Source organism: Haemaphysalis longicornis, unplaced genomic scaffold, assembly GCF_048455015.1.
Source record: "Haemaphysalis longicornis isolate Haplotype H1 unplaced genomic scaffold, Haemaphysalis longicornis Haplotype H1 scaffold_13, whole genome shotgun sequence".
Lineage (NCBI taxonomy): Eukaryota > Metazoa > Arthropoda > Arachnida > Ixodida > Ixodidae > Haemaphysalis > Haemaphysalis longicornis.
In genome coordinates this window covers 76,958,213-76,982,906 of record NW_027526233.1, presented here as the reverse complement: position 1 = coordinate 76,982,906, position 24,694 = coordinate 76,958,213, and the positions used below count along the sequence as shown (strand labels likewise).

Here is a 24,694-nt window from a genome sequence, read left to right as displayed (position 1 = left end):
GTTTTCAAATGCTACTGAAAACATTGTTTCTCAGAGTAAAATAAATACCGTGCAGCATGCAGTGCCGGAAATATTTAGAGAAAAACATTTTTTGTGTGTTCGCAAAGTAAGCTTTAGTGACATGGTAGATAATTCATTCAACGTAACTGAACATGGAAAGTGCCGTGTGAGCACAGCCGCCATTGTGAAGTTCCCACGACCGTTACGGAATTCAACAACCGTTTTCGTTAGCGGCCGTTGCAGGTGTCCGTATAACAGGGGTATTAAGCGCTTTGAACAGTGCGAAACCATTATCGCTTCACCTGGCAATGTTTATCGGTCTTATGTACAGCTTTGTCGTGTTGTCACCTCCTTCTTCGCTTGTTCCTTCGTCGTTAGGTGTGGTCGCTGCATCCATCGACTCCTGTGGTTCAGCCTCATTGGCGGGCTTCCGTGACTGAATGTGAAGTTTCCGTAATCCAAAATCCAAAAAAAAAAAAACGTCGGAAAACTTTTCCTTTCAAAAATATTGACTTCCAGACACTTACGCGCGTTATTTCTGCCGAACATAGCTTTTAATCGATGTCATCAATGTTACATCAGCTTCCGATTATGTACACCGGGTCCACATTATTGTATTGACATTATTTGCAGGGTATCAAACACCGCGACTGAGTTTAGGGCTGCACCTCAAACCGTAAGAATATTTTGTCATCTTTGACGTAGCCCTGTTCTTCTAACTCTTTAAGTTTCAGTGTCTCCAGACTCCAAGCCTCTCCGTTTTTTTCAGCAGTAGGCATTCTTAGCACCTCCAAGGCCTTCCCTGTGGTGTCTGCCGCAACAAACTTATTTTTTCCCAGCTCGGTTGAATGAAGGAATCGTAAGTACAGTTTTTTCTGTATTGGCCATGTGAGTATTTGGTCGTACACTCCCCTGCATATCTGAAACACCAAACCAAGCGACTGGACATTCCCTTTTGTTTCTAGACGTACTCCAGGAAGAATGCGGTACCCGTAAAAATATTCAGGGCTTCCAGCGAAAGTGTTTTTATCAGCTTCTTTTTTAAGTTGTGACACTGACTCGATGTTCCACTCTAAAGGTTCGGCACCGTTAATCTTCTTCATAAAGGGCGAATTTGACGCAGCCTCAAGGACTGCGAGCTTTGCGCTCGCTTCCTTGTAAAAGCGTTTGAGAAGTTCTTCGCTGGCTGCCTTGGCCTTGACTTCGTCCATTATTTTCTCAAGTACGGCTAGTTTTTCGTCATTTTTCTGTCTTTCTGCAGACGAAGCAACCCTTAGCGCATCGACGTCACGCTTAACTTCTTTGCACGCTACCGCAGCTGCGCTTTCTGTTTCCTGTGTCTTTCGGCTTTCCGATGCTCTGAGGTCTGTGACAAGTTCTCTGATACCTTGCAGTGAAGTGTTCGTCGAAGCTAGTTTGTCCTGTAACATAGCATGAGTTTTTCCAATTTCGGCGAGGGCTTCTCTGTTGAGTTGCGTGCTCTCTCTGACCGTGTTCTCAAGCACTGATTGGACTCAATCAGGTGTAAGTCGGGATGCGGTGTTTCGGCGGCTTGTTGCATGACATCGGCCATACGTTTCAGGTGTCCTTCTAACGAAGCTTGAAGCCGAGAAACTTTTTGTTCTAGCCTTCCGAGTACGCTCGTGATTTGGTTGACTTTTGGGTGACCATTGTGGGATGTAGTGCGTTCGTCGGTGTCTGCCTTTGCACACGAGCCAGAGGAAATGTGCCCGACGACGTCCGTGTGAGCGACGCTGCTGTCGCAGCGCGAGCATGTGACGGCGTGGTACTCGCACTCTCGGCTGAAGTGGTCAAGGATCTCTCGCGCCGGACCCGAAGCGCTGCAGCCGGCAGGCGCGTTCCAGCAGTGAATCTGTAAGAACCAACAAAAAGCGGAATGAAAAATCACTTTAAAAATCACAAATACTATTTCCAGAGAATTCACAGTCAGGAAACCCCTGAAGCACCCTCATTGTACTGGCGGCTTTTTTAGTGTTAAAGGTCGTTTTCAACCTATTGTTATCGAAAAAGTCTACGTTGCCGTCCATCCGAATAGCCTAAGTGCGAAGTTCATTGCATTGGAGCTTTTAAGAGCGAGAGCATTTTTGGAGGGGCACTTTACTTTGTTTGGAGTAATGTTAGGTGTTACGTGACTGCCGTTATTGAGAATCGTTTACAGTATGGATAGTTGGTCGTGTTGGTGTCGATTCATCTTGAAAACAGGCGCGGAAAGACGTTGACCACCCGACAAGTCGTGCATGCACTTGATGGGCACTAGTTTTGAGTGCCAAGTTAAAAGATTCAAGAGGCGGAGTTTCCGAATGCCGCAATTACAGCCACACGCGAACAAACAAGACGTGCCATAAAGCAATCCAATGACACGGCTGTTTCGAAAGCTGCCCCACAAGAAAGAAAAAGAGGGGAAAAAATCCGTTTGTTCATTGTCTCTATCATGGCATAAAGAGAGGGGGTTGCGATACGGTGCGAACGTTGTGTTTTCTGCCGAACAAAAGTAGGCCAGATATGTTCTTCCGTTAGCAGACACATTCATACGCCGTGGTGGCATGCAATTAAAAAGAGGCTGCTACGTGAAACAAGCAAAGAAGTTGGTTCCTTGCACCCAGTCAGTGGTGTATCGCCTACCGCTAGCTTGTGGCAAGGTCTACATCGGGCAAATAGGAAGATGCCTGAACATACGGTTACGGTAACATAACAGTTTGCTGTTGGGCAGGCTAGGTACAGAAGTGTAAACCCATTTTCGAAAAAAAAACGTGTAGTTTAGGCACAGGGGCAGGACGCAAAGGGAGATTATGGAAGCTGGCAAAATCAGCCTGGAGTGATCGATGTGCGTGAGTCATACTTCGGTCAGTCTGCAAAACGCCGAGTTGGCGTTTCTGGGACGACACTTGCGGTGATAGCGCACTATACCTAGTAGGTTGTGTTTTCTATGTCGGGGGTATTTTTATTGGTAATCTCTGTACAAGCCTTAATCAGTTGGATTATGTCGGTTGGTTGCCCCATATATTTGTTAATTAATAAATGTTGCGAGTTGCTTGTAGCGCATCGTCCTGTATATTTTTTTTATTGGTCAACGTCTTTCCGCGCATTTTTTCAAAATGAGAATCGTTGTAAGGTTCTGCTGCTGAGCCGAAGTCACGGATTTAATTATCGGTCGCGGGAGCAGCGTTTTAGACGGAAGCAATGAGAAAAAACTCCCACCTAACTTCGCGGGAACCCCTGTGTAGATGCGACGCATAGGCGGAGCGGCGAAGGAACCGCGTTTTATAGCGCGCATAACGTTGAGGGGACTGCGTGAGCCGGTCCCAGTCGACCCCTAGAGTCCAGCGGCGTGGACTCTAGGTGTTTGAGCCAAGGGTGGATGTTGCTTCGCCGGAGAACGGCACACCGGTTATATGCGCAGCGCGCCCGAAGGAGAGGAAACCGCGGAAGAGAGAGTACTGCACATGCGCCGGCCCCAGCGCGTCTGCCGCGGCTATGACGCAACGTGCCGCGGCTATGGCGCAACACAATCCAACACAATCCACTTTATTCCAATCCAATCCAAATCCAATCCAATCCATTCCAATCCAATTCAATCCAATCGGATCCAATCCAATGCCTGTCGCGAGAGAGAGTTCTCTATCGGATAGGAGAGGGGGAGCGGCGGAAAGCGCAGCTGGCGCGGCGAGGAGAATGAGGGAGGGGCAGACAACGCCAACGACGCCGGAGGGACAAGGCGAGTGAATCAGATACTCTGCATCTAAAAAACTGGCGAGGTGTACGAGCTCATCTAACCGTGAACGTTTGCAGGGGACTTCCATTACTGCACAGCCTCCTCAGAGGTGTACACATAGCACTATCGAAACTTTACCCCTGTGCTTACTACTATCATTTGTAAAAAAAAAATTCTTGCATTTATTCCAGCCAATGGCTGCGCCAATTCCATTACTAACCGAACAAGGATTGCGCCTACTACTGAATCTCTTATTGACCTTTTTATTACAAACTTTGATGAGAATCGTTATTTAAGTTCCGTGGTTGGCTACGGTATCAGCGACCGCTTTCCGGTTTTATTTGCAGTTAACACACAAGTAAACAAGACGGTGCCGATGCCGCGTCTAGTACAACGCGTTACCGGAAATGTACTTGAGTCCCTTAGGGAGGCAGTTGCTTGTGTGAATTGGGCTCACGTCGTCGCCATTACGAATGCAAACGTCGGAAACAACACTTTTTTTGGAAAATTTGAAGAAATCTACAATACTTATTTTCCAACCCGCGCTTGTTTTCTTTATAAAAAAGCAAAAAATGTTGGTTTACGTCGAGCTTACTGAAAAAAATTAGGAATAAAAATCAAATGTAAAAGAACTTTGTTGAACAGCGTAATCAAGAACTATTTTCACAGTTCAAACTATACAGAAATAAACTCAACAAATAATTAAAACAGGCAAGAGATGCGTACTATTACGCACTGTTTGAACCCTGTCATGATGACTTGAAAAAAATATGGACTAAATACAATAGCTCTGCATTCGAACAATGTCATAGCTCCCGTTGAGATAACTGTTGATGGAGCTAGCGTAGCCGGCAAAGACATGTGTGATGCCTTTAATGATTATTTTGTTAGCCGAAGGACTGAATGTGCTACACCGCCAAATAAATATTCATATTTTTATAACAGTAATTGCATGTTTATGAACCCAGTGACATGCTGTGAAGTTTATTCTGTTTTTATGAACATGAGAAATTTTCAAAGCCGGGATGCAGATGACGTCCAGATAAAGTCGGTGAAATACGTCCTTGATTTATTAACCCCAATACTTACACACATCTTTAACCGCTGTCTTAATTCAGGCGTTTTTCCCGCCGAAATGCAAAAGGCAAATGTGTCCGCCCTCTTCAAAAAGGGAGAGAGGAGATGGGTGTCAAACTTTAGGCCCGTGTCGATATTGCCGGTATTTTCTAAAGGGCTTGAAAAAATAATTCAAATTCGGATGTTATTTTGTAAAACTCATATGTTAGTTTCTGATTATCAATTCGGTTTTGTAACACACAAATCTATGTAATTAGCACTACTTCAGCAAAAAAAAAATACGTATTACGCTCCTTCGAAGAAAAGAAAGTTGTTCTTGGCGTGTTCATATATTTTTCACAGGCATTCCCTTGCATTATTCACAATATACTTTTATCAAAACTTGGTAGGTATGGTTACCGCGGTTGCGTTCACGCATTATTCGCCTCTTACTTAGCCAATCGTACACAGTATGTTTGCATTGACACCCACAAATCATCTGTTAAGGATATAATAGCTGGCGTCCCACAGGGTAGTAAATTAGGTCATTTGTTGTTTAATCTATATAATAATGATATTTTAAGCTTATGTCAACAAGCGAAGTGCATTTTGTATGCCGATCATATGACCATACTTTTTTCGTTGGACTCGTCAGACCAGATCGGATGGAAAACTAACGCTGTCTTGCAGTCTATTCAATCCTGTTCAATTACTAATCGATTAAAAATAAACCCAAATAAATTTAAAGCTATACTGTTTCGACCCCGAAATAAACAAATCATTGTTGCGCAGTATGTTAAATTTGGTTCTGACTGAATAGAAATTGTGGAATGCCTAAAGGTAATAGGAGTGCACTTCAGTAGTCACCTTACTTGGGATGACCACGTTAATTCTGCAATTATAAAATTGTCTCGCAGTGCAGGAATTCTTAGCAAACATCGTCGCTTAATTCCAGTTAAAGTTAAGTAACTGCTTTATAAATCTTTGTTTCCATCTTATTTAAATTACGCTCACCTAGTTTGGGGAACTACCACACTTGCTAATAAAAATAGACTTCATGTACAGCAAAAAAAAAAAAATCCTTACGTTCCATTTGGAATATCAGCTTCTCGGCCCACACTGGTCATTTATTCAAGAAATACTGCATTACCAAATTTTTTTATCTTTATAATGTAAGATTAGCTCTTAGCTTTAAGAAAGAACTGGCGAAAAAGTGCAAAAATTTATCTGAGCTTACCAGCCTTTGCCCGAATTCGCCTGTGTACACTCGCAGAAACAGGGAACGATGGCACGTACCCAACTTTCGTACATCATACGGTCTGCAAACTTTATCTAATACTTTACCGCGCTTACGAAACAAACTGGAAGCAAGAAATATGGATATGACGCGTACTTCCAAAAAGAAGTGCGTAGATTTATAGCGTCATTCTGGTAATGTTTCTTTTTTCTTTACGTCGCCCATCTTGTTATCGCCAAGCTAGTGCCTATCAATGCTGCCTTGCAAAACGCTTCGTTGCGGGCCTGCCTTTTATTCTTTCTATTTGCTACTCTTCAATTTTGCGGGACTTCAATAACTAGCAATACCTTTTTTTCCTATGTATACCGTTTTAAAGGATTTTGCATCCAATTTTTCGGGCCTTCATTATTAGCATTACTGTTGTTCCTATGTGTAACGTTTTATTGCATTATACCTCTCACAGTGGGTAATACCCTGATTGGTGTAACCATTTCTCTTTAAGCGCTTGTTCCTGTTCTGTTGTATGCAGTAGCTCATACGTATACTTTTTTATTATCACTTTTGTTTACCGGTGCATTTTTTGTAAACTGACACTATTTGCATTTTGTATGTTTCAGTATGTGCCTCGTCGTTCCTCTTTCTCTTGTTTGTCTTTTTTTTCTCAGCAAAAAATATGATTTTCATGTAGCGTCCTCATGTTTTTCGAATACAATATCGTTTCTTTGTTTAGTTGTTTGCGGGCATATATTTTTTTTACTTTGCATGTTTTTGTTATCGCAACAGAATTTCGATACTTTGGTGTGTTTTGTGTTTATTACTGTAGAAGCTTCACAGCATGCATATTTGCCGTCTGCTTCTGACGTTTGAATTGGGCTGACGGGCTTGCCAAGCTGCTTCTATGCAGTTTTTATCGTCAGCTTTGCGATACCTCACCTCACTCTGAAATCGGCGGAAGCCTGATAATACGCCTGGCCAGATGAATATTTTTATGCTCTTTATGAAGGACAGGAACAAATTATACCAGTTCACAGCAATTCACACTCGAATTTCGGAGCTCCACGTGTGGACGTGCGTTAATTTTTTTGTAGTATTCCCCCATTGCACCGCACGTTTTTTCCTACTCCTTGTAATTCAACGATTCAACAAGCCAAATAAATCGACAACACGGAGAAGTTCTAGCGACACTTCAACGCCATACCATTGCATGTTAGAGGAGAGAAGGACAATGCGTTTTTCAGTGAGAATCCCAACATATCCTTAAAGAGGGAACTTCTATCGGGTAAAATCAGTTGGAAACTGTAGGCTATGTAGAAAGTATCCGCGGTGCAATGGGAAAACGTGCAGAATGAGATGAATAACCTGTCTGGCGCAGCGAAGCTCGAAAAAGGCTGACAGTGCTATAGACTCAAGGCAGTGTTCCACCGGGTGAAAGGTGCAAGCGCTTCCCCAGCTGCAGGCTTTACTGGAGAAGAATCTGGGGCTGCGCTTTGTGCCTGGAATCATAGCCGAACCGCCACGTTGAATGGCAGATTGAGGCTGCTGTGTGGTGTAGGGAAGCAGACCTGCACAACAGCGTTATTTCAGTTTGTTTTCCGGGGAAACTGCTCTGGCGTTAAATCAGGTGAGATATGTCATAGGGCTATAACTCGCAGATATATTTCAGCGTGTTTTCTTTTTTACTTTCCGTTTCTATCCAACCCCCTTCTCTTCTTACCTTTCTCTCCAAAGTCCCATTCCTTCCAATCGCTGCACCCTTCCCCTCGCTTTTCCTGTTCCCCTTGAATTCCCCTCACTCCAATTGCCGTTTTCCTTCCTATTTCACCGCTCCCTTCTCACTCTTCCCTCCCGTAACACTGCCTATTCGTCTCTCGCTCAGCTATTCCCTCGTAATCTTTGCAACACTTTCCCTCCCAAAATTCGTCTCGCTATGCTTTTGCTCCGCTCATCGACCACTCACCCACCAAATCCTAGTGTAATACACTATTTTAATGCACTATTCTGCAATAGGCTATTTAGCAGCGCCCCAGGAACCATTCTAGCTAATTCGAGTGAGACATGCTAACTGAACACCAACATTCTTTTGCTTAGGTAGCTCAAGAAGTACTGCCGCCTTTTTCTTCCAGCGGTATTTATTTACTTTAAGGGGGAAGGTGAAAGGAGTGCGCGTGGTGGGCCTATATAATCGAGTTTTAGAATAACGTACGCAGTCGTACTCAAAAAGTTAGCGAACGCTATTTCTTTGCGTCGTTCGCACTGCGCATGCGCCGTAGGCTAAGCCGGTTGTGCGCTTAGCGGACGGAAGGCGAGTGGACGCTATTTCAGCAGAATACGGTGCATACGCGAGGCCGCGTGCTTTTCTAACATGGTGGCAAGAAGCGCGAAAACCATCGACGGTTCCGCTCTTCTGCAGACAGTAATTTGCTTCCTATGAACCAAGTTCTTTTCTCTTGCGCTTTTGAATACGTGGCGTGGTTAGCACGTCGCCCCCGGGAAGCTCGGCATTGTAGTTGCATCGCTCCGTGTCCGAACGAAGCTTTGTAGCCGGCCAGCGACCGAAGCTGTGTGTGTTGTGGACGCGTTCGCTTCGCGATGAAATGCGCCGTTGTGCTTCTGCGGATGGACAGTGATTTTCATTCTCTGTATTGTCTTTCGAGCGACGTACGACTCAACCTCGCATCGTGCATGTACAGTGTGCGTGGCTAAAAGTATTTTAGGCCTGCCCCCCAGAGTTAAGCTACTTACAGTTCGTCACCGCAAACCGCGTATGCGTATGCGATGCAGGCGAAAAGCAAAAACGCCCGTGTGTACGAGATTTCGGCGCACGTTAAAGATCCCCAGGTGGTCAAAATTAATCCGGAGCCCTCCACTACGGCGCGCCTCATCGCCTGCATTGCGTCGGCGAGTTAAACCCTAAAATCAATCAAATCAATAAAATGTATGCGTCAAACCCGGGCACTTAGTTAAGGCCGTTCTCTGCAATCGCACGAAAGAAGTGTCACGCGGCTTCACAGATTTCTTTACGGGGCGTATTCAGATAAGGGAATATTCATATCATGTTATGGACGTGCTGCATTCAATACTAACGGGAAAGCGTTTGTTTGCACTTGTGTGGATAGTAAAATGCCCAGGCAATCGGCCCTCTGCTGGCAGATCAGCGGGCGAGTCATTTCGAAAAACATTCGAAAGATGGCGCCGTAAGCATTAGCGTGTCGCTACGCAAAACTGATGAGGCGCTCTACTAAAACTCCCCTCGCGGTGTTTACGTAGCGTGAAGCATAACTTTAGCGTTTAGCGTGCGTAAAAGGAATTAACGCTGTACTAAAACTCCCTATCGCCCCGCTCCCGCGTGGTCAGGTCGTCTTTATCCCTGAGCTGAGAGCTGGATAATCTCTGATCTCACTCCTTGAACATGGGTGACGGCAGTAGATAGGGATGTAAATGTATCTATCCCATACGAGGCGATAGGTGGTGCTTAGTATGTTACGACTTTCAAAGTTGCAGGCACAAATAATGAACCAGATAATTTTCGGGGCGGGGGCAACATACGTTTAACAAACCATAACTTCTCTCCGCCTTTTTGCAGACGCAAGAATTCGCCTACCATAGATGCTGCTCTGGCGAGTTCTCGCGTGGTTAGGGTTAAGCGAAAACCTCTTGATTCTTGAAAAAAATATTATCATGAGGAATAATGACTGCTGCAACAGCCTTTGCTTCAGTTTCTACGTGTTCCATCACAAACACCTTGTACGTCAAATTATCAGCAAGGGACCGAAGCTAACATGAATTTACTAGGGAAAAAGAAAATCGTGCCACAGTATCTGACTGCCTTAAAGAGACTGACGTAAAATTTGTCAAACGTCTGTATTTATTTAGACTGGGTCAAGTAAACACACTTTGCATGGTTTCTCCGCCGGATAAAGCAGTATTTATTATATAAAGCATGAAAGAAGAAACTACTATATGCTGCATTTGCTGCGTCCGTAAGAACAGAGATGATCCTTATTCTTCTTGGCATGTGATCTGACGATGTCCAATGGTGGAGGTCAAACTAATTTCTGTTTCAGTTCCGTGCAGTGAGGTGATTGCATTCGCAGTGATCATCGATTGGCCATGCTGAATAATTGAGGAATATGCATAGCGTGCTTCTGCCGCATTGTCGGCTGTACAATGGGGCAGGTAAGCTTTCCAGTACCTCTTAGAATAGTAACGTTCACTAGGCGAGGCATACGCTGTGACTAAATCCCTCCGCCTATACTGACTTGCCTAACAGCAAGGCGCTTCTACCCCACTTATGCGGACCTCTGCAGGCTCGTAGAGTGAAATGATTTATTAAATTAAACACGGGAGTGGGTGCCGCTCACAACATGCAGAGAGGTATACCGTATGCCTGGCGCACTCACACAGTTCGTACGTTAAGAGGACACCACCCTGATAGCGCTTGATGGCAAGGTTGTCTGCTGCGATAGTTACGCCAGAAGATTTGGAAGCGATTGCAGCGCAGATCCTTGCAGTGCGGCGGTTTTTATCAAGCAACAAAAAACAGCTATAACCAAACATTCGCTTTCGCCGTACGATTGAATGACAAAAGGGGTGTTGTAAATTGTATTTTGAACCTCGCGCTGAACTGTCACGTAATTCGAATGAGCCACGCAAAGAGGACGATGAAGATATGTACGTGGAGCGCGCGGCGCGCACAGTGCCTTTTTGCTTTGACTTTTGAAAAAGAACACAACGCTTGCAGAGAGAGAGAGAAAGAGAGAGAGAGAGAGAGAGAGAGAGAGAGAGAGAGAGAGAGAGAGAGAGAGAGAGAGAGAGAGAGAGAGAGAGAGAGAGAGAGAAACTTTGAGCCCCATGGGGCTGGTCTGAGTGGAGGGTGACCGGCGGTGGTAACCGGCCGATGACCATTGCAGCTCGTGGATGACGTTAGCGTGGACCCCGCTGTCCGAGCTGCGCAACGCCTCCGCCCAATCACCACGTATATCTTACCTGTCGCCATTGGGTTTCTTAGGCAAAAGAAGCGATGGAAAATGTGTGGTGATGCTGCTGACCGCTGTGTAAGTCCCCCATTAGCAAAAAATGCTTGCCATACCTTGGTTTTACGCTTTACAATGAAAGTACCAGTGGATTTTAATTCATTCTTGACTATTTTATCTTCACCAAATCTTATCTCACCTTTAATTGACCTGAGCTTTTGTATTAGCGTACCAGTCGCACAATCATGTGCGGCTTACGGCTCGAACGAAGTGACGTCAGCGAAGCCTCGCATGTACGCTTGGTGAAGCTTCATAACTTCATAATAATTACAAATCTCCATACAGTCTCCAAACCAGCAATCTAAACCGCATTCTTCACGGTACAAATTTGTTCGTGGGTTAGTTTGAACTGAGCGAAAAAATTGCGGTGTTCCCAAAGCGGCCGTCTGTCTGATTGTGTCGGAATACAAATAGATAATTTTTTTAATAAGACATTAAAGGTCAGCCCTGCATAATGCTGGGCTTGCTACTTAACGTGATCAAAAAACATGTGATGGGGGTTAAATGCTAACATGAATAATACAAATAAGCAAAGGAAAAACGAAAGAATAACCGCCAAACAGACACGCGCACATATTAAAAAAATTGAAATAGGCCGTAACAAGCTGGAGTCGAGTGCACAGTCTGAAAAAAAAAGCGCACAAGAGCTTTAAAACCCCGCACCGCACTGTCTTCGCTGTTCCATTGGCCCAAAAAGTCCTTCATGTTGAGAGTTCTGGCCCGTGGTAAACTTCGCGCTGTCATTCGCGCTGAGTTGAAACGTGGACAAACAAAGAACAGGTGTTCCGTGTCCTCAGGTACACCGCAAAGGGGACACGGAGGTTATACCACGAGACCGATTTTGTTAAGAAAGCTTTTGGTATAGGCTATTGTGAGGCGCAGGCGATGTATAACACGCATTGTTTGCCTGGATAAAATGTGAGGTATACGAAACGTGCACGGGGGGTCGACAGCGTAAAGGGGACCGTTCGGCATGTCCGGGTTCCACCAGTGCTGCAATTGCGTGCCCCATCCGGGAAATTCGAGTGTTTCGTTGACCTCTTCCTTGCGTAAAAGGAGTAGTTCTGTTGAACTCGTGTAATATCCCTCGTGCGCGAGCTGATCAGACATTACATCCCCTGATACCACAGTGTCTTCGCAACTACTGCAACAATATTGCGCAGTGCCTCGGGTTTTATGACGTTGATTTCTTGAATCAGTTGGCCTTGATTACTTCCTCGCTTGAGAAGCGCTTGTAGCGAAGAGCGAGACTCCAGGATAACTATCGAAGGTTTTGGAAGACAGTCCTTGACAATGTTCAGCGCAGCTGAAGATTGGCAAAGACTGATTGAGGGAGCACGACAACAACGTCAAAAATGCAAACGATGGATTCTTGGCCTTGCATTGCAAATCTTGCTGGTGCAAAGCTCAGTTTGACATGTGCGAGGTGATAGGAAGAAGCGGTATACAAACTACGCGAGAAATATCCGAAGCCGACGAAAATTAATCCGGGTGTAAATTGCGTTGTCAAAAAAAAAAAGAGTTGCTTCCGAACACATGTTGTACCTCGGGTATGACTTAATACGGTGTCTGTATAGATTGTGCCAAGGGCGTGAATGCGTGTTCAAAGGGATTGTGATACTACAGATTATACGTCTATTTTCTGTTGTTTTCAGTGGATTTTTTAACAGTGTTGTGGTGTTGACATGAAGAGTGCAAAAAAGGTGCAAGGTTATCGTATTCAATTTAGTTGGAAGTCAGCGCTCGTCTAGTCGTCTTTTTGTGTCCTTGCTTAGATTCGCGCTGTACAGCCGTGAGCTGAAGTAAACGGACCACGGGAGCGGTGGCCAAAACTAATCGCTGCGCCGTCTGGTTGCGCGGCGTCTGCAGTCGAGACCGCGTACAGCGCAGGCGCGGCCTAGCATTACAGTACGCATGCCGCTATCGCTCGCTTCTTCGCAATTGTCTCACGCTCCGATAAAATGACGCCAGGGGAACCGCGCTGCCCTTTTGCTGTCTGCTGGTCAACACACCAGTGGAAACGGCGCGCTGGCGCAATTGACGCCAACGCGGCTCCGCTGGAAGAGTTGGTGATAACCTCGTGCTTGAAGATGTTTTTTTGCACCCCACCCTACCCCCGCGTCGTATATTGAAGCAGAAAATGGAGCAGAAAAAAATCACTGTCCAGTCGAAGAAAATAAAACGACACACCATCTTTGTCGGTTTTGAGGATAGATGATAAATTATAGCGTCCCGAGAATGTAGCGAACTCGAAAAATTATTGATGCTAACCTTAGATGCTAAGGTTTTTACAAATACTGCGGTGTTTAGGTATGTACTGCATTGCTTTATGAAACTTGCCTTGCCGTATGCGGCATATGTGCCATTTCGCAATTGCTCGGGAATATCCAGATTGACATTTTTTTCAGGTTCGAGGCACCGACACATACATTTAATGTTCAAAAACTACATTGCGATACGAGATACCTATTGAACCATGCCTTGAATGCCCAGCGACTATCGAAGCGCATGCAAACTACATTTTTCTATTAGACTTATTTGCACTTGAAAACATCACTGACAATTCTTGCGCACTTCTGTGACACGAGTTGAAATTGAAGGATTTGATCCAAAGGGTGGTCGTTCCGTCGATGATTGAAGATAAAAAGATTACTATCTTATGGTGTAGGGTATGCGGCAAACAAACGACAGTACACTTCAAAACAGCCACGTTTATTTACACGTATTATTTTACAAAGCATTGCACAGGGAGGGCCGTCGTTCTCAGATGGGGGTCCGCAGACAAACAGAGGAACGCGAAGACACTTCGGACTCTGTGGGTCCCTCCACGATACTCCCAAATTCCTTTTTTTTTTTCAAACCCTGCCGCGAACTAAAAAAAAGTAGATTTGCCGCATGACATGTTTGAATAACGCCTCCGCACATAACAAACTTTACAGCTGGCTTTCTGAACAACGTATCAGTTATGCAGAAAAGCCACACTCAAAAGGTGGGCATGGAGATATGTGTATGAGCGACTTTGGCTGCAAGGGTTAATTGTGCGACAATAGGACACGTATCACCGTATTTCATCGTGGGGTCCCCCACCACTTTTACAAGCCCAGAAGGAGTCTTCGGCGCGCTACCGGCCGAGTACCACTAGCATAAAAATTCAGAGGTCACAAATCCCAAGTCCTGCGGGCAGCTAGCCCTATTTCCTTCACAACGCCATGCCCTTAAATTTAATTACAAAATTCCCCCCTCCCAAAGAGACGTCACACCAGAGAGTGACGAGGACCTATCAATTAGTCAATACTAGGCCGCTGAGCGGCCACAAAGGCAGTAAATTAGGGTGTACACAAATAGCCATGGGACCCAACTCTGTCTCTCTCATGCGGAAATTTGAAGGCGTTTATCAATACCACGCTACTGAGCAAACAACAAGACAACAGATCTCAACTGAGAAACTTCATTATTTAACAAAAAAACCTCGGGTGCTCCGTATAAATCCCCAGCCATGCAATGCACGCCTAAAATTAAGCTTCGCGCACAAGATTACCTTCTTTGATTGCCGGCGCCAGTATTCTAAGAAGACGGGCTGAACACGCATTACAAAAGAGCCATCACTCACTCCGCAAATATATCAAAACAAGCAAAATAGTCGGTACACCATCTTGAGCTAAGAGAAAGCACCCACGTTGGTTGGCCATTTTTTTCGGATGTATTTAATGCAATGCTTTCCCGCTGCGACCTTGTGATACCGAAAAATAAAAAAAAGGCTATGAGCCCAACGCAGACAAAGTACGCTGTGTGTGGCAGCGAAGCACCACTTCCGCATATCAGGTGAGTCGCATCGTTTCAATGATAGGGCGGTGCCCGGCAGTGTTCCTCTAACTGCGCGGCGTGACTCCCCTGGCGCTGATTTATCGAAGCAAGAAGCAGTCGCGAACGAGCGAGCGATAGCGGCATGTGTGCTGTACTGCTAGGTTGCGCCTGCGCTGTGCGCGGTCTCGACAGCAGACGCCGCGCAACCAGACGGCGCAGCGATTATTTATTCATACTGTAAGCCTAATTAAAGGCTCATACAGGAGTGGTACAGTGCAAAAAATATGAAATATTTGACAGGTCAACACACTTTCATTATTATTGAGAGTTATACAATGTTTCAACTTTAGCAACAAACATGTCCACAGAACGCGCTTCAACAATTTCACTAGGTAATTTATTCCATGTTCCTATGGTTAGTGGAAAATAGGAAAATTTGAATGTGTTACTACGAGGAACAAAAGGCCTGATATTACAGCTATGGCTGGTTCTACGTGAATGATAAAAAGGAGGCCGGATATACGAGTCTTTGTCTATGTTTAGGGCGCCGTGATAAAGAAGATAAAGGAACTTTAAGGATGACACCTGTCTGCGGCATTTTAATGTTGGTAGGCAAGCTTGGTTGCGGAGTGCGGTTATGCTATCGTACCGTGAGTATTTCGAGTAAATGAAGCGGAGGGCCATATTTTGTATGTGTTCTATCTTATCAATGAGGTATGCCTGGTGAGGGTTCCATACTACGCTGGCGTATTCAAGAACGGGACGTACTAGCGTTGAGTACGCTGCTAGTTTTGCTTTAGGGGGGGCCGCTGATAGTTTTCGTCGCAAAAATCCTAGTTGTCTCAATGCTTTAGCGCATATATTGTTTACATGTATATTCCACTTTAAGTTTTTAGCAATTGTTACACCTAGGTATTTTACACTGTCCGTCTGAGTTAAAATATGACCTTCTATATCGTAATTAAAGCATAGGGGCTGTTTTTTCTGGGTTATAGTGATACTTTTTGTTTTGGTTGCGTTAATCTGTATCCCCCATTTTGCGCACCAGGTAGAAATGTTCGCTAGGGAAGTGTTTAGTTTCATTTGATCATCAATGGTCCGCACAGCCGTATAGATTATGCAGTCGTCTGCGAATAACCTCAGTGTTACTCTCGGATCAATGCAGGTATGTATATCATTCACGTAGATCAGGAAAAGAATGGGGCCTAAAACGGATCCCTGGGGTACTCCTGAGTACACTTCAAGTTGGTCCGATCTGATGTTATTAATTTCTACATATTGGATACGGTTGCGGAGGTAGGCTGATATCCATGAGATAACTTGTGAATTAATGCCTATTGCTTGAAGTTTACCAATTAGTTTGCAGTGGGGGACGCGGTCGAAGGCCTTTGACAGGTCTATTAGGATTGCATCTGTTTGTTCATTGGAATTAATTGTCGACGAGAAGTCATGGATGATTTCAAGCAGTTGGGTGACTGTCGAAAGCCCTTTACGGAAACCATGCTGTCTATGATAAAGTAGCTGGTTTTGTTCAAGATATGTAATTATTGCCTTATTGATAATATGTTCTAGAAGTTTACAGCAGCAACTTGTTAGTGATATCGGCCTGTAGTTATTTACCAGAACTTATTCCCGTCCTTGTGAGCTGGTTTTATTTTAGCGCAGAGCCAATCTGATGGGAGCGAAGCCGTTGATAGTGACGTTCTGAAGATGAAGCATAGAAAGGGTGTTAGTTGTTCTGCATATCGTCTTAAAAAAGAGTTCGAAATATTGTCAGGGCCAATAGATTTTTTGATGTCAATATTCAGCGACAAGTTAAGAATTCCCGGTTCTGTTATCACAATTTCAGGCATCGCAGATTCGTGATAACATGGGATATGGACTGACCCGGGCATGCGCGAGAAGACGGACTGGAAAAACTCGTTAAAAGAGTTGACGACAACACGAAGGTCCTGTACAACACTTCCATTGACCTCTATTTGCTGAACAGCGTCATCACGTTTTGACAGATAGCGCCTAAATTTTTGAGGCTCATGATTCATAAAGGTAATTAGGGTTGTGGAAAAAAAGTTGCTCCTGGCGTTTTTCAGTTTAGCGCGCAATTCGTTGGAAAGTTGACGAATTATTGCGGGGTTATCTCTACGCTTGCGCATTCGTTGCACTTTTCGTTTGAGATGAATGATGTCACGTGTTACCCAGGGTGTGTCACGCTTTGTTCTCTTTGTTTTAGATGGAATGAAAGTTTTGGCCACCGCTCCCGTGGTCCGTTTACTTCAGCTCACGGCTGTACCTGTTTTTGCATTATCACACCTGTCAGCGGAGAAAAAGACGAGAGTACGAAGTATAGGCGGGCCAGTGTAGGCTGGCCAGCACGCGCTTAGAACTATCTGCTCTATGAGCGCCGCTGCTACGGTGTTCTTAGAGCAAAACATCCCGTGCTTTTCTTATCGGCAGTGGACCCAAAACAGTGGACCCAAACAGTGGACAGTGGACCCAAAACCTGCTTGTAGTCAGCACGGCCCATGAGGAGCTGATCAACCAACTCACAGCAATCCGCCAACTACAGGTGGGCCCGAACATTCACAATTTCACTCCATATCTCAAACCATTGCCAGACACGAGTGCGGGAGTAGTAGTAGGAATCACCGATTGGCTGACCAGTGAAAACATTATGGAATACATTGCGGCAGAACGTCACGAAATCGTATCAGCAAGACGCCTGGGAAACTCGACGGCAGCGGTAATACATTTCAAGGGACCGCACGTGCCCTTTTATGTAAAAGTATTGGGGACAATAGCCCGTTGCCGTCCGTACCGCAAATCCATTCAGTACTGTAAGGCATGCGGTGATATTGGCCACAGACAGGACGTACGCCCATCGCCCAAACCGGACGTATGCACCAAATGTGGCACTAGAACAGCCGCTGCAGATCATACGTGCAACCCGAAATGTAAGCTATGCAATCTAGCTCACGAGACGGCCAGTAAGGAATGCAAGAGGCGTCTGAAACCAGCCCCACCACCGTTGCACGTCAGACAGGCTTGGGCACAGAAGAGGGACAATGCGGCGTGGTCGACACCCTCCTCAGACCGCAGCTTCACCAGTTCAAAGAGCAGCATAAGCTCCGAGCCGTTGCCTTTGAGCATTCTAAAGGCAACCACTAATGGCTCGCCTACTTGCTTAACCTCGGGGCGCAGATCGCGATCCCGTTCAAAGTCGGGGACCAGAAGAAACTCGAGGTCCAGGTCGCGGTCGATTTTAAGAAGGGACTGCAGTAGAGGTGACGACCAGAACACTAACAAAGTTGTGTTCTCGGATAAACATTTCCCGCCTCTGTCTTCTGCTACATCCTGCACTGCAAATAACATCAAAGGAGGGAAAGACACGCCTGACTGGCTAGCCCCTTTTGAGGCACTCCGGCGTTCCATGGAAGAGAATACGCGAACAACCAAAGAATTGATCAAGGAAAACGTTACGACGAGGAAGTACTTAGAAGAAATAATGAAAGATATTCAACAAATCAAAATAGAACAAGCCCGACAAGATAAAGAAATTGCACAGATGAAACAAGATCAGGCCCAAACGAAGCAATGCCACGCCGAATTTCAACAAGCGGTCTTAGGAACTTTCCAAAATATCCAAACGCAGATCCAGAGCATAAACGAGTCTCTGAAGCAAACCCATGAAACGCAACAGAAAATACAGGAAACTATGGCAGCAATAGTGACGAGGATATCGGAGCTAGACAAACGAGTCACCGCTAGCGAGGAGAGAGACAAAGTTCGCAAGAAGCCTAAGAACTACCCAAGCAGAGAAGCAAGGATGGAAGAGATGCTCGAAAGTGATGAGTAACAACTCCCAGAAAAAGAGAAACAAAGCAAATCAGGAGCATAGGCTCAAAATTTGGCAATGGAATTGCAGGACCATTAAACAGAAGCGACAAAATTTGTTGCAATTCAGCGAGAAAGAGAAACCGGACATTCTGGCCCTGCAGGAAACCCAAACAAAAACCCTTAACTTCAGAGGTTACGATACCCACATTGCCGAAGGCAAGACCCGCACTGCCATCCTCACCTCGAAGAGCCTAACGACGCAACAGCACCTAATTCAACACAGGATGGAACACACGCTCGTTGAAATAATACCAGCGAAGAAAAATCTACAGAGCCTCTTTCTACTCAACATATACAGTCCACCCGCCGACAACTTGGGAGACTTGAATGGATTCTTTCGTACGGTCCTCAAAGTGACCAAAGGACATAGAATTGTTGTTCTGGGCGATTTTAACGCTCCCCACGTAGCGTGGGGATATTGTAGAACACTAAAGAAAGGAGAGCAAGTCCACAACTTTGCCCAGCAACACCACCTGACCCTTTGGAATGATGTCCAGTGCCCGACAAGAATCGGCAACAGTGTGTCTAGAGACACTACTCCAGACCTGACATTTTCGAGGGGAATTCCCTACATAGAGTGGATGAGGTTGGATGAGACACTGGGAAGTGATCATTATATTATCCAACTAAGCATTGACCACCACCATACCCGGACACTTACCAGGGTGGGGAAGGCACGAATCACGAATTGGAAAGCCTTCAGAGAAGAAGAGGAGGAGGTAGAAGAAGACGATCAGTTATTTGATCTCGAAGACTGGACCAGACGATTGGTTGAAAAGGCCAACAAACACACAAAAGAAATTCAACTTACGGCAGATAATCCTAACGCGGATCCCCACCTCTTACACCTTTGGGAGGCTCGACGAAGCCTTACCCGAAGGTGGAAGAAACAAAAATGCAACAAGAAATTGCAACGTCGCATCGCCCTATTAACAAAAGAAGCAGCAGAGTACGCCAATCAATTAGAAAAACAAAATTGGAATCAACTGTGTGATAAACTACAAGGAACCCTGAGCACTCGGGGAACATGGAACATTTTGAGGTCGCTCATTCCATACAATTCGGAGTCAAAGTCCACGACCAGAAAAAACGTGGAGCGACTTATTCACAATTTTCCGGGCACAGAGAAAGACGTCCTCGAAGCGGCAAAGAAGAAATTTTTGGGCGAAACCACGTCAACAGCCGTCACCCACCCGGACTACAATGGAAACCCCAACCCAGAACTTGATCAGCCATTCACGCGGCCAGAACTTGATGCTGCACTGGCCAAGCTCACGAGAAACACCTCCCCGGGAAAAGACAAAATAACAAACAAGATGCTACGCAATACCAGCGAAAAGATGAAGGTTGATCTCTTGGGGAAAATAAACCTGATTTGGGACAGCGGCAGGCTTCCGGCCATGTGGAAACACGCAGATGTCACCATGCTTCCAAAACCCAACAAACCCTTGGGCATATCGAACCTTAGGCCGATATCTCTGACTTCGTGCGCGGGCAAACTAATGGAACACATGGTGCTAGACAGGCTTACATCTCACATGGAGGAACCAGCAGAGGGACGAAAAGGATTCCCTGACACCATGTATGGATTCCGCCCCAACTTGTCCACTCAAGACATCCTCTTACAAATTAAAGAAGAGGTTATCGACAACCTAAGCACCTCACAAACAAGCGCCATCCTCGCCTTGGACGTCAAAGGGGCTTTTGACAACGTGTCGCACGCGGCCATACTTGAAACCCTGAGGACTACCCATTGCGGAGAGAAAGCCTATAATTACATCAGGGATTTCCTCTCGCATCGCACGGCAACCGTGGGACTTGGCAAATTACGGAGCGACAAATTCGACGTCACCGCGAAGGGCACTCCGCAGGGCTCCGTCATCTCGCCATTACTATTCAATTTATCCATGATGCACCTACCTGACCAGCTAAATGCTATCCCAGGTCTCAGGCATGCCATCTACGCCGACGACCTGACCTTTTGGACTACCAAAGGTCCAGCAGGCATACAACAGGACGCCCTGCAGGAAGCTGTTAACTGTACGGAAACCTATCTGAAAAGATGTGGGCTCTCTATTGCACCGGAAAAATCTGAACTTCTCATACTCAAGAAGCGAACAAGAGGTAGACCCCCCGCCGAGACCCCCGACCCAGAAGTGACGTTTCATGGCGCTACCATCCCAAAGGTCGATACTCTCCGAGTATTGGGTCTGACGTTTCAAAAAGACGGGGCAGGGGCTGCCACCCTTCAGAAACTACAAAACACTGTCACCCAGTTAACTCATTTAATCAGGCGAGTAACAAGCAAAAAACACGGGTTGAAAGAAGAGGACACAATCAGAATGGTACAGGCCCTGGTAATTAGCAGAATCACCTACGGTACCCCTTACTTGGGGCTCAAAATTGCTGAAATAAAGAAACTGGACATTTTAATTCGTCAAGTCTACAAATTAGCACTGGGACTGCCAGCCAAGACCTCCACAGAGAAACTTTTTCAGTTAGGAATTCACAACACATGGCAAGAACTCATCGAGGCGCATAAAGCCAGCCAAATGGAGCGACTCAAGCTTACCCCGACCGGCCGAGCTACCTTGTACCGCCTCGGTTACGAGCCAAGCGTGGGACCTCAAAACCAAAAACGACGCATCCCCCATGCCTTGAGGGAATACATCATGGTTGAAAACATCCCACGCAACATGCACCCGGTTCACCACAAGGGGCGAAGGGAAGCCAGGGTCAAGGCCTTGCGAAAAGCCTACAGCAAGGACAGCTCAACAAGATACGTCGACGCTGCGAGGTACCCGGCACGAACCAAGTGGGCGTACGCGGTTAGTGTGACAAGCAGTAAAGGAGATGAGTTGTGCTCAGCAACGGTCAACACAGATGACACCGACTCTGCGGAGGAGACAGCTGTCGTGCTTGCCACCACCACAGTACCAGATACCCAAGGCCGGGTGACCGTCATCACCGACTCGCAAGCGGCCTGCTGGAATTTTCAAAAGGGCCGTATCTCAGCGATGGCACTTGATCTACTACATAAGGCTTCAAAAGCACGGAAAACTCCACTGGACATTTATGTCATTTGGGCACCAGGTCACGAGTCCTTAGAGGGTAATGAAGCGGCAGATACCGCAGCCCGAGGCCACTCACACCGGGCTTCAACCCTCATAGGCACTCACCACACTGCCGACAACCACCCGTCCATCCCCAAGCGCAGCAGAGACATATTAGAGCACTACAGGTTATCAAGAAGACGATACCCGCCACCCCACCCGAAGCTAACCAAAGAAGCCACACAATTCCGGAGACTGCAGACAAATTCATTTCCGCACGCCACACAGCTGTCCAAAATACACCCCACGCTCTTCAGCTACGACTGCAACTTCTGCTCTGGGACGCCCAACACCCTGTACCACATGGTGTGGGAGTGTAAAGGCGTCACCGAACTACCTGAAGTCATCGCACCGACACAGGAGCAGTGGGAGGTCCTGCTGAGTAGCGATGTCCTGGAAAACCAGCGTGGCCTGGTGACCAGGGCCATTCGAGCTGCAGCTGGCCATGGCATCCCGGACTAGGGACGCCACCCACCATGGATGACCGACAACCATCCCGCGCTCCTTTCTTCCCGTTCAATGGGAGCAATAAACGTTTTTTTCCTCCTCCTTATCGGCAAAAGCCGTTTGCTATAGGCGCTAAAAAAAGCTAAGTACCGTCAACCTTCCTGGTGAACGTGCCTGACAATTCATACGAAAGAAACATCAAACGCCCATTGGAGACGAGCATGGGGTTTAAATAACCACTGTTTCTTGTAAGCGAAGTTATGCGGATATCATAGGATGGCGTATACTGCTCGCGATGAAACATCGTAGCAGACGATGCTGACACAGGATAGGGCTTTATGTGCGTGCGCGTACTGTCGCCTATTTCGCCACTGGACGCCTTGAGAAGGCGCTGACACGTCGATCGGTCGTCGGCCCCGTGATATTTTTTTTCGATGTTGGGAGGCTGTACAGGCGGGAACACAATCACGCTTGCGCGTGGAAAACTTCCCCTGCTCTGTCCGGCTATAGACGTGGCGGTTGCGGTCGAGAGAGACCTGCCGTGAATGCGCATCCCTGCTTGCTCGCAGGCACGCAAATTGTCGGTAACGTGCCACGGGGGACGCCTTCGTAGCACAATTTTAGCCTAGAAGAAGAGGCTACGGCCACACTGGCCAATTTAGCGGACGTTTCGCAGGGGTTTTCAATTTGTAACTAATCGACCATCGGAATGCTTTTTTCCTGTCTATACAGTTGGGTAACAACCAGCAAACGTCAAAGCGACTGTCAGGGAACAGGTGTGCAAGAGCCGGGGCATTCGGCACGTACGCAAGGGCGCAGATATGCAATCGAAGGGCACGGTATTGCCAAACGTTATCGCCCCGTGGCGCGTTACAGACAGTCGGAGTGCGACTGTCGAAAGAAACAAAAATTGCGGGTATTCGAGAAAACAAGGGCGCTCACGCGCGCCGCGTCGGTCTTGACAGCAGGCGCCGCGCCTCAAGAATAACCGGAATAATGTGTCCCCGCGTTTTCAACTGATTATGTTCTTGGTGGAAGACCGTTATAGGAATATATAGCGACGGAATTTTCTTTGCGCGAGAGGCGAAGCTATGTACCCACCAGCACTTCGGGATATCAAGAATGAGTGCTTGGTGCAAGATATCACACTTGGGGTAAGAGGCGCCCAGGTTTAAGAGATTCGGACAAACATGCCGCTCTTGCCCGCGTAACTTCGAATAAATGGCGTAAGCAATCTTTTGCATTAAAAGAAAAAAGAAAACAAGGACAGCCAGCACTGTTAAGTTTCGGTACATTAACGTACGTTTTAGCGACAAAATGCCTTCTACACAATTAAGAGCACCGCTAGGGGAGATAAATGATCCATTAGTTCAAATTTCAGCTCTCAGCGCGGCCGTACTTTTCAAGGACTTAACCTATCAATAAAAAATAATTACAGCAAACTGCTTTCTGCGCTGTCCGGTTCACCCATATCTTTAGCCCTCAATTGCAAAAGAAACGGTCTTCCAATGTGCGTTTGCTTCCCAATCACTTGGCGTACCTTTCGGCGAAGGAGGCTCTCCGTGGTGAAGGTCGACCACACCACGTCGTCGCACTCAATGGCGACTCCGTCCAGACAACAGCGGCCGTCGCTGGCAATGGTCCGGTCGTAGCAAGGCTGACAGAGCACGTGCCGACAGGAGAGCATGGCGGCCGTGGAAGGAACGAGGCCGCACGCGTCACAGACTCGATTGGATGACATGCCGTCTACGAACACAGTGGGTCGCCAGTCGAGGCCGCAGTCGAATCCGAACGCCGTGAGGGTGCGTCCGGCCGCCATGGCTGTCGAAGGAAATGTCCGACGAGCGAGTAACAGGCGCCTGCAGATAAGTGTGCCGGACCTAATATCAGACTACATCTAATAGCACATCTGATAGCACCGTCGGCATCGCTTATCGCGTTGACAATGAGCAGCGCCCGTGCGGCTCCCCGCACTTGTCTGAGAGCTTGGCTGAAAAAAACTTGGTGTAAAATGATTTGCTTTAACAGTAAGACACTTCGCCTAAAGAGGAAAGAACAAAATGTTATTCCGTAAGCGCGGATCAGCTCTAGCTTGCTTCTCTCTAGTTTGTGCGTCATGCCACATGAAAAAAAGAACAGCGCTGAAACATCACACAGAATTGAAACGCTAGGACAATGGGACAAGCGAGTCAACACACACAAGGCACTATTTCCAACAGTTTTATAAGCAGACGAATACACATATACATGCATGAACACCGGCCCACGTCATAGTACAATTTCACACGTCACACTCGATAAACAAAAAAACACGCTCTGTCTTTGATAAGGCGATAGGCGCAGTGCTCACACACTCGTGGTCCGCTTTCGCAATCAC

General features: G+C 46.5%; 1 protein-coding gene across 1 annotated transcript; it reads right to left on the bottom strand.

Moving 5' to 3' along the window:
- Positions 1-1,278: 1,278 nt before the first annotated feature.
- Positions 1,279-24,193, bottom strand: LOC144164350 (RING finger protein 151-like). Its single transcript, XM_077694867.1, has 2 exons — positions 23,858-24,193; positions 1,279-1,873 (listed from the first exon to the last, which is right to left on the bottom strand). The coding sequence occupies exons 1-2, from the start codon at positions 24,134-24,136 to the stop codon at positions 1,412-1,414; spliced, it is 741 nt and encodes a 246-aa protein (XP_077550993.1). The 5' UTR covers positions 24,137-24,193; the 3' UTR covers positions 1,279-1,411.
- Positions 24,194-24,694: the final 501 nt, after the last annotated feature.

Bases quoted from the DNA above. Each gene is read 5' to 3' on its own strand.
- LOC144164350 (XM_077694867.1), bottom strand. From the start codon at position 24,136: ATGGCGGCCGGACGCACCCTCACGGCGTTCGGATTCGACTGCGGCCTC. The intron at 1,874-23,857 runs GTACGCCAAGTG...TGGTTCTTACAG, and splicing joins AGAGCCTCCTTCGCCGAAAG to ATTCACTGCTGGAACGCGCC.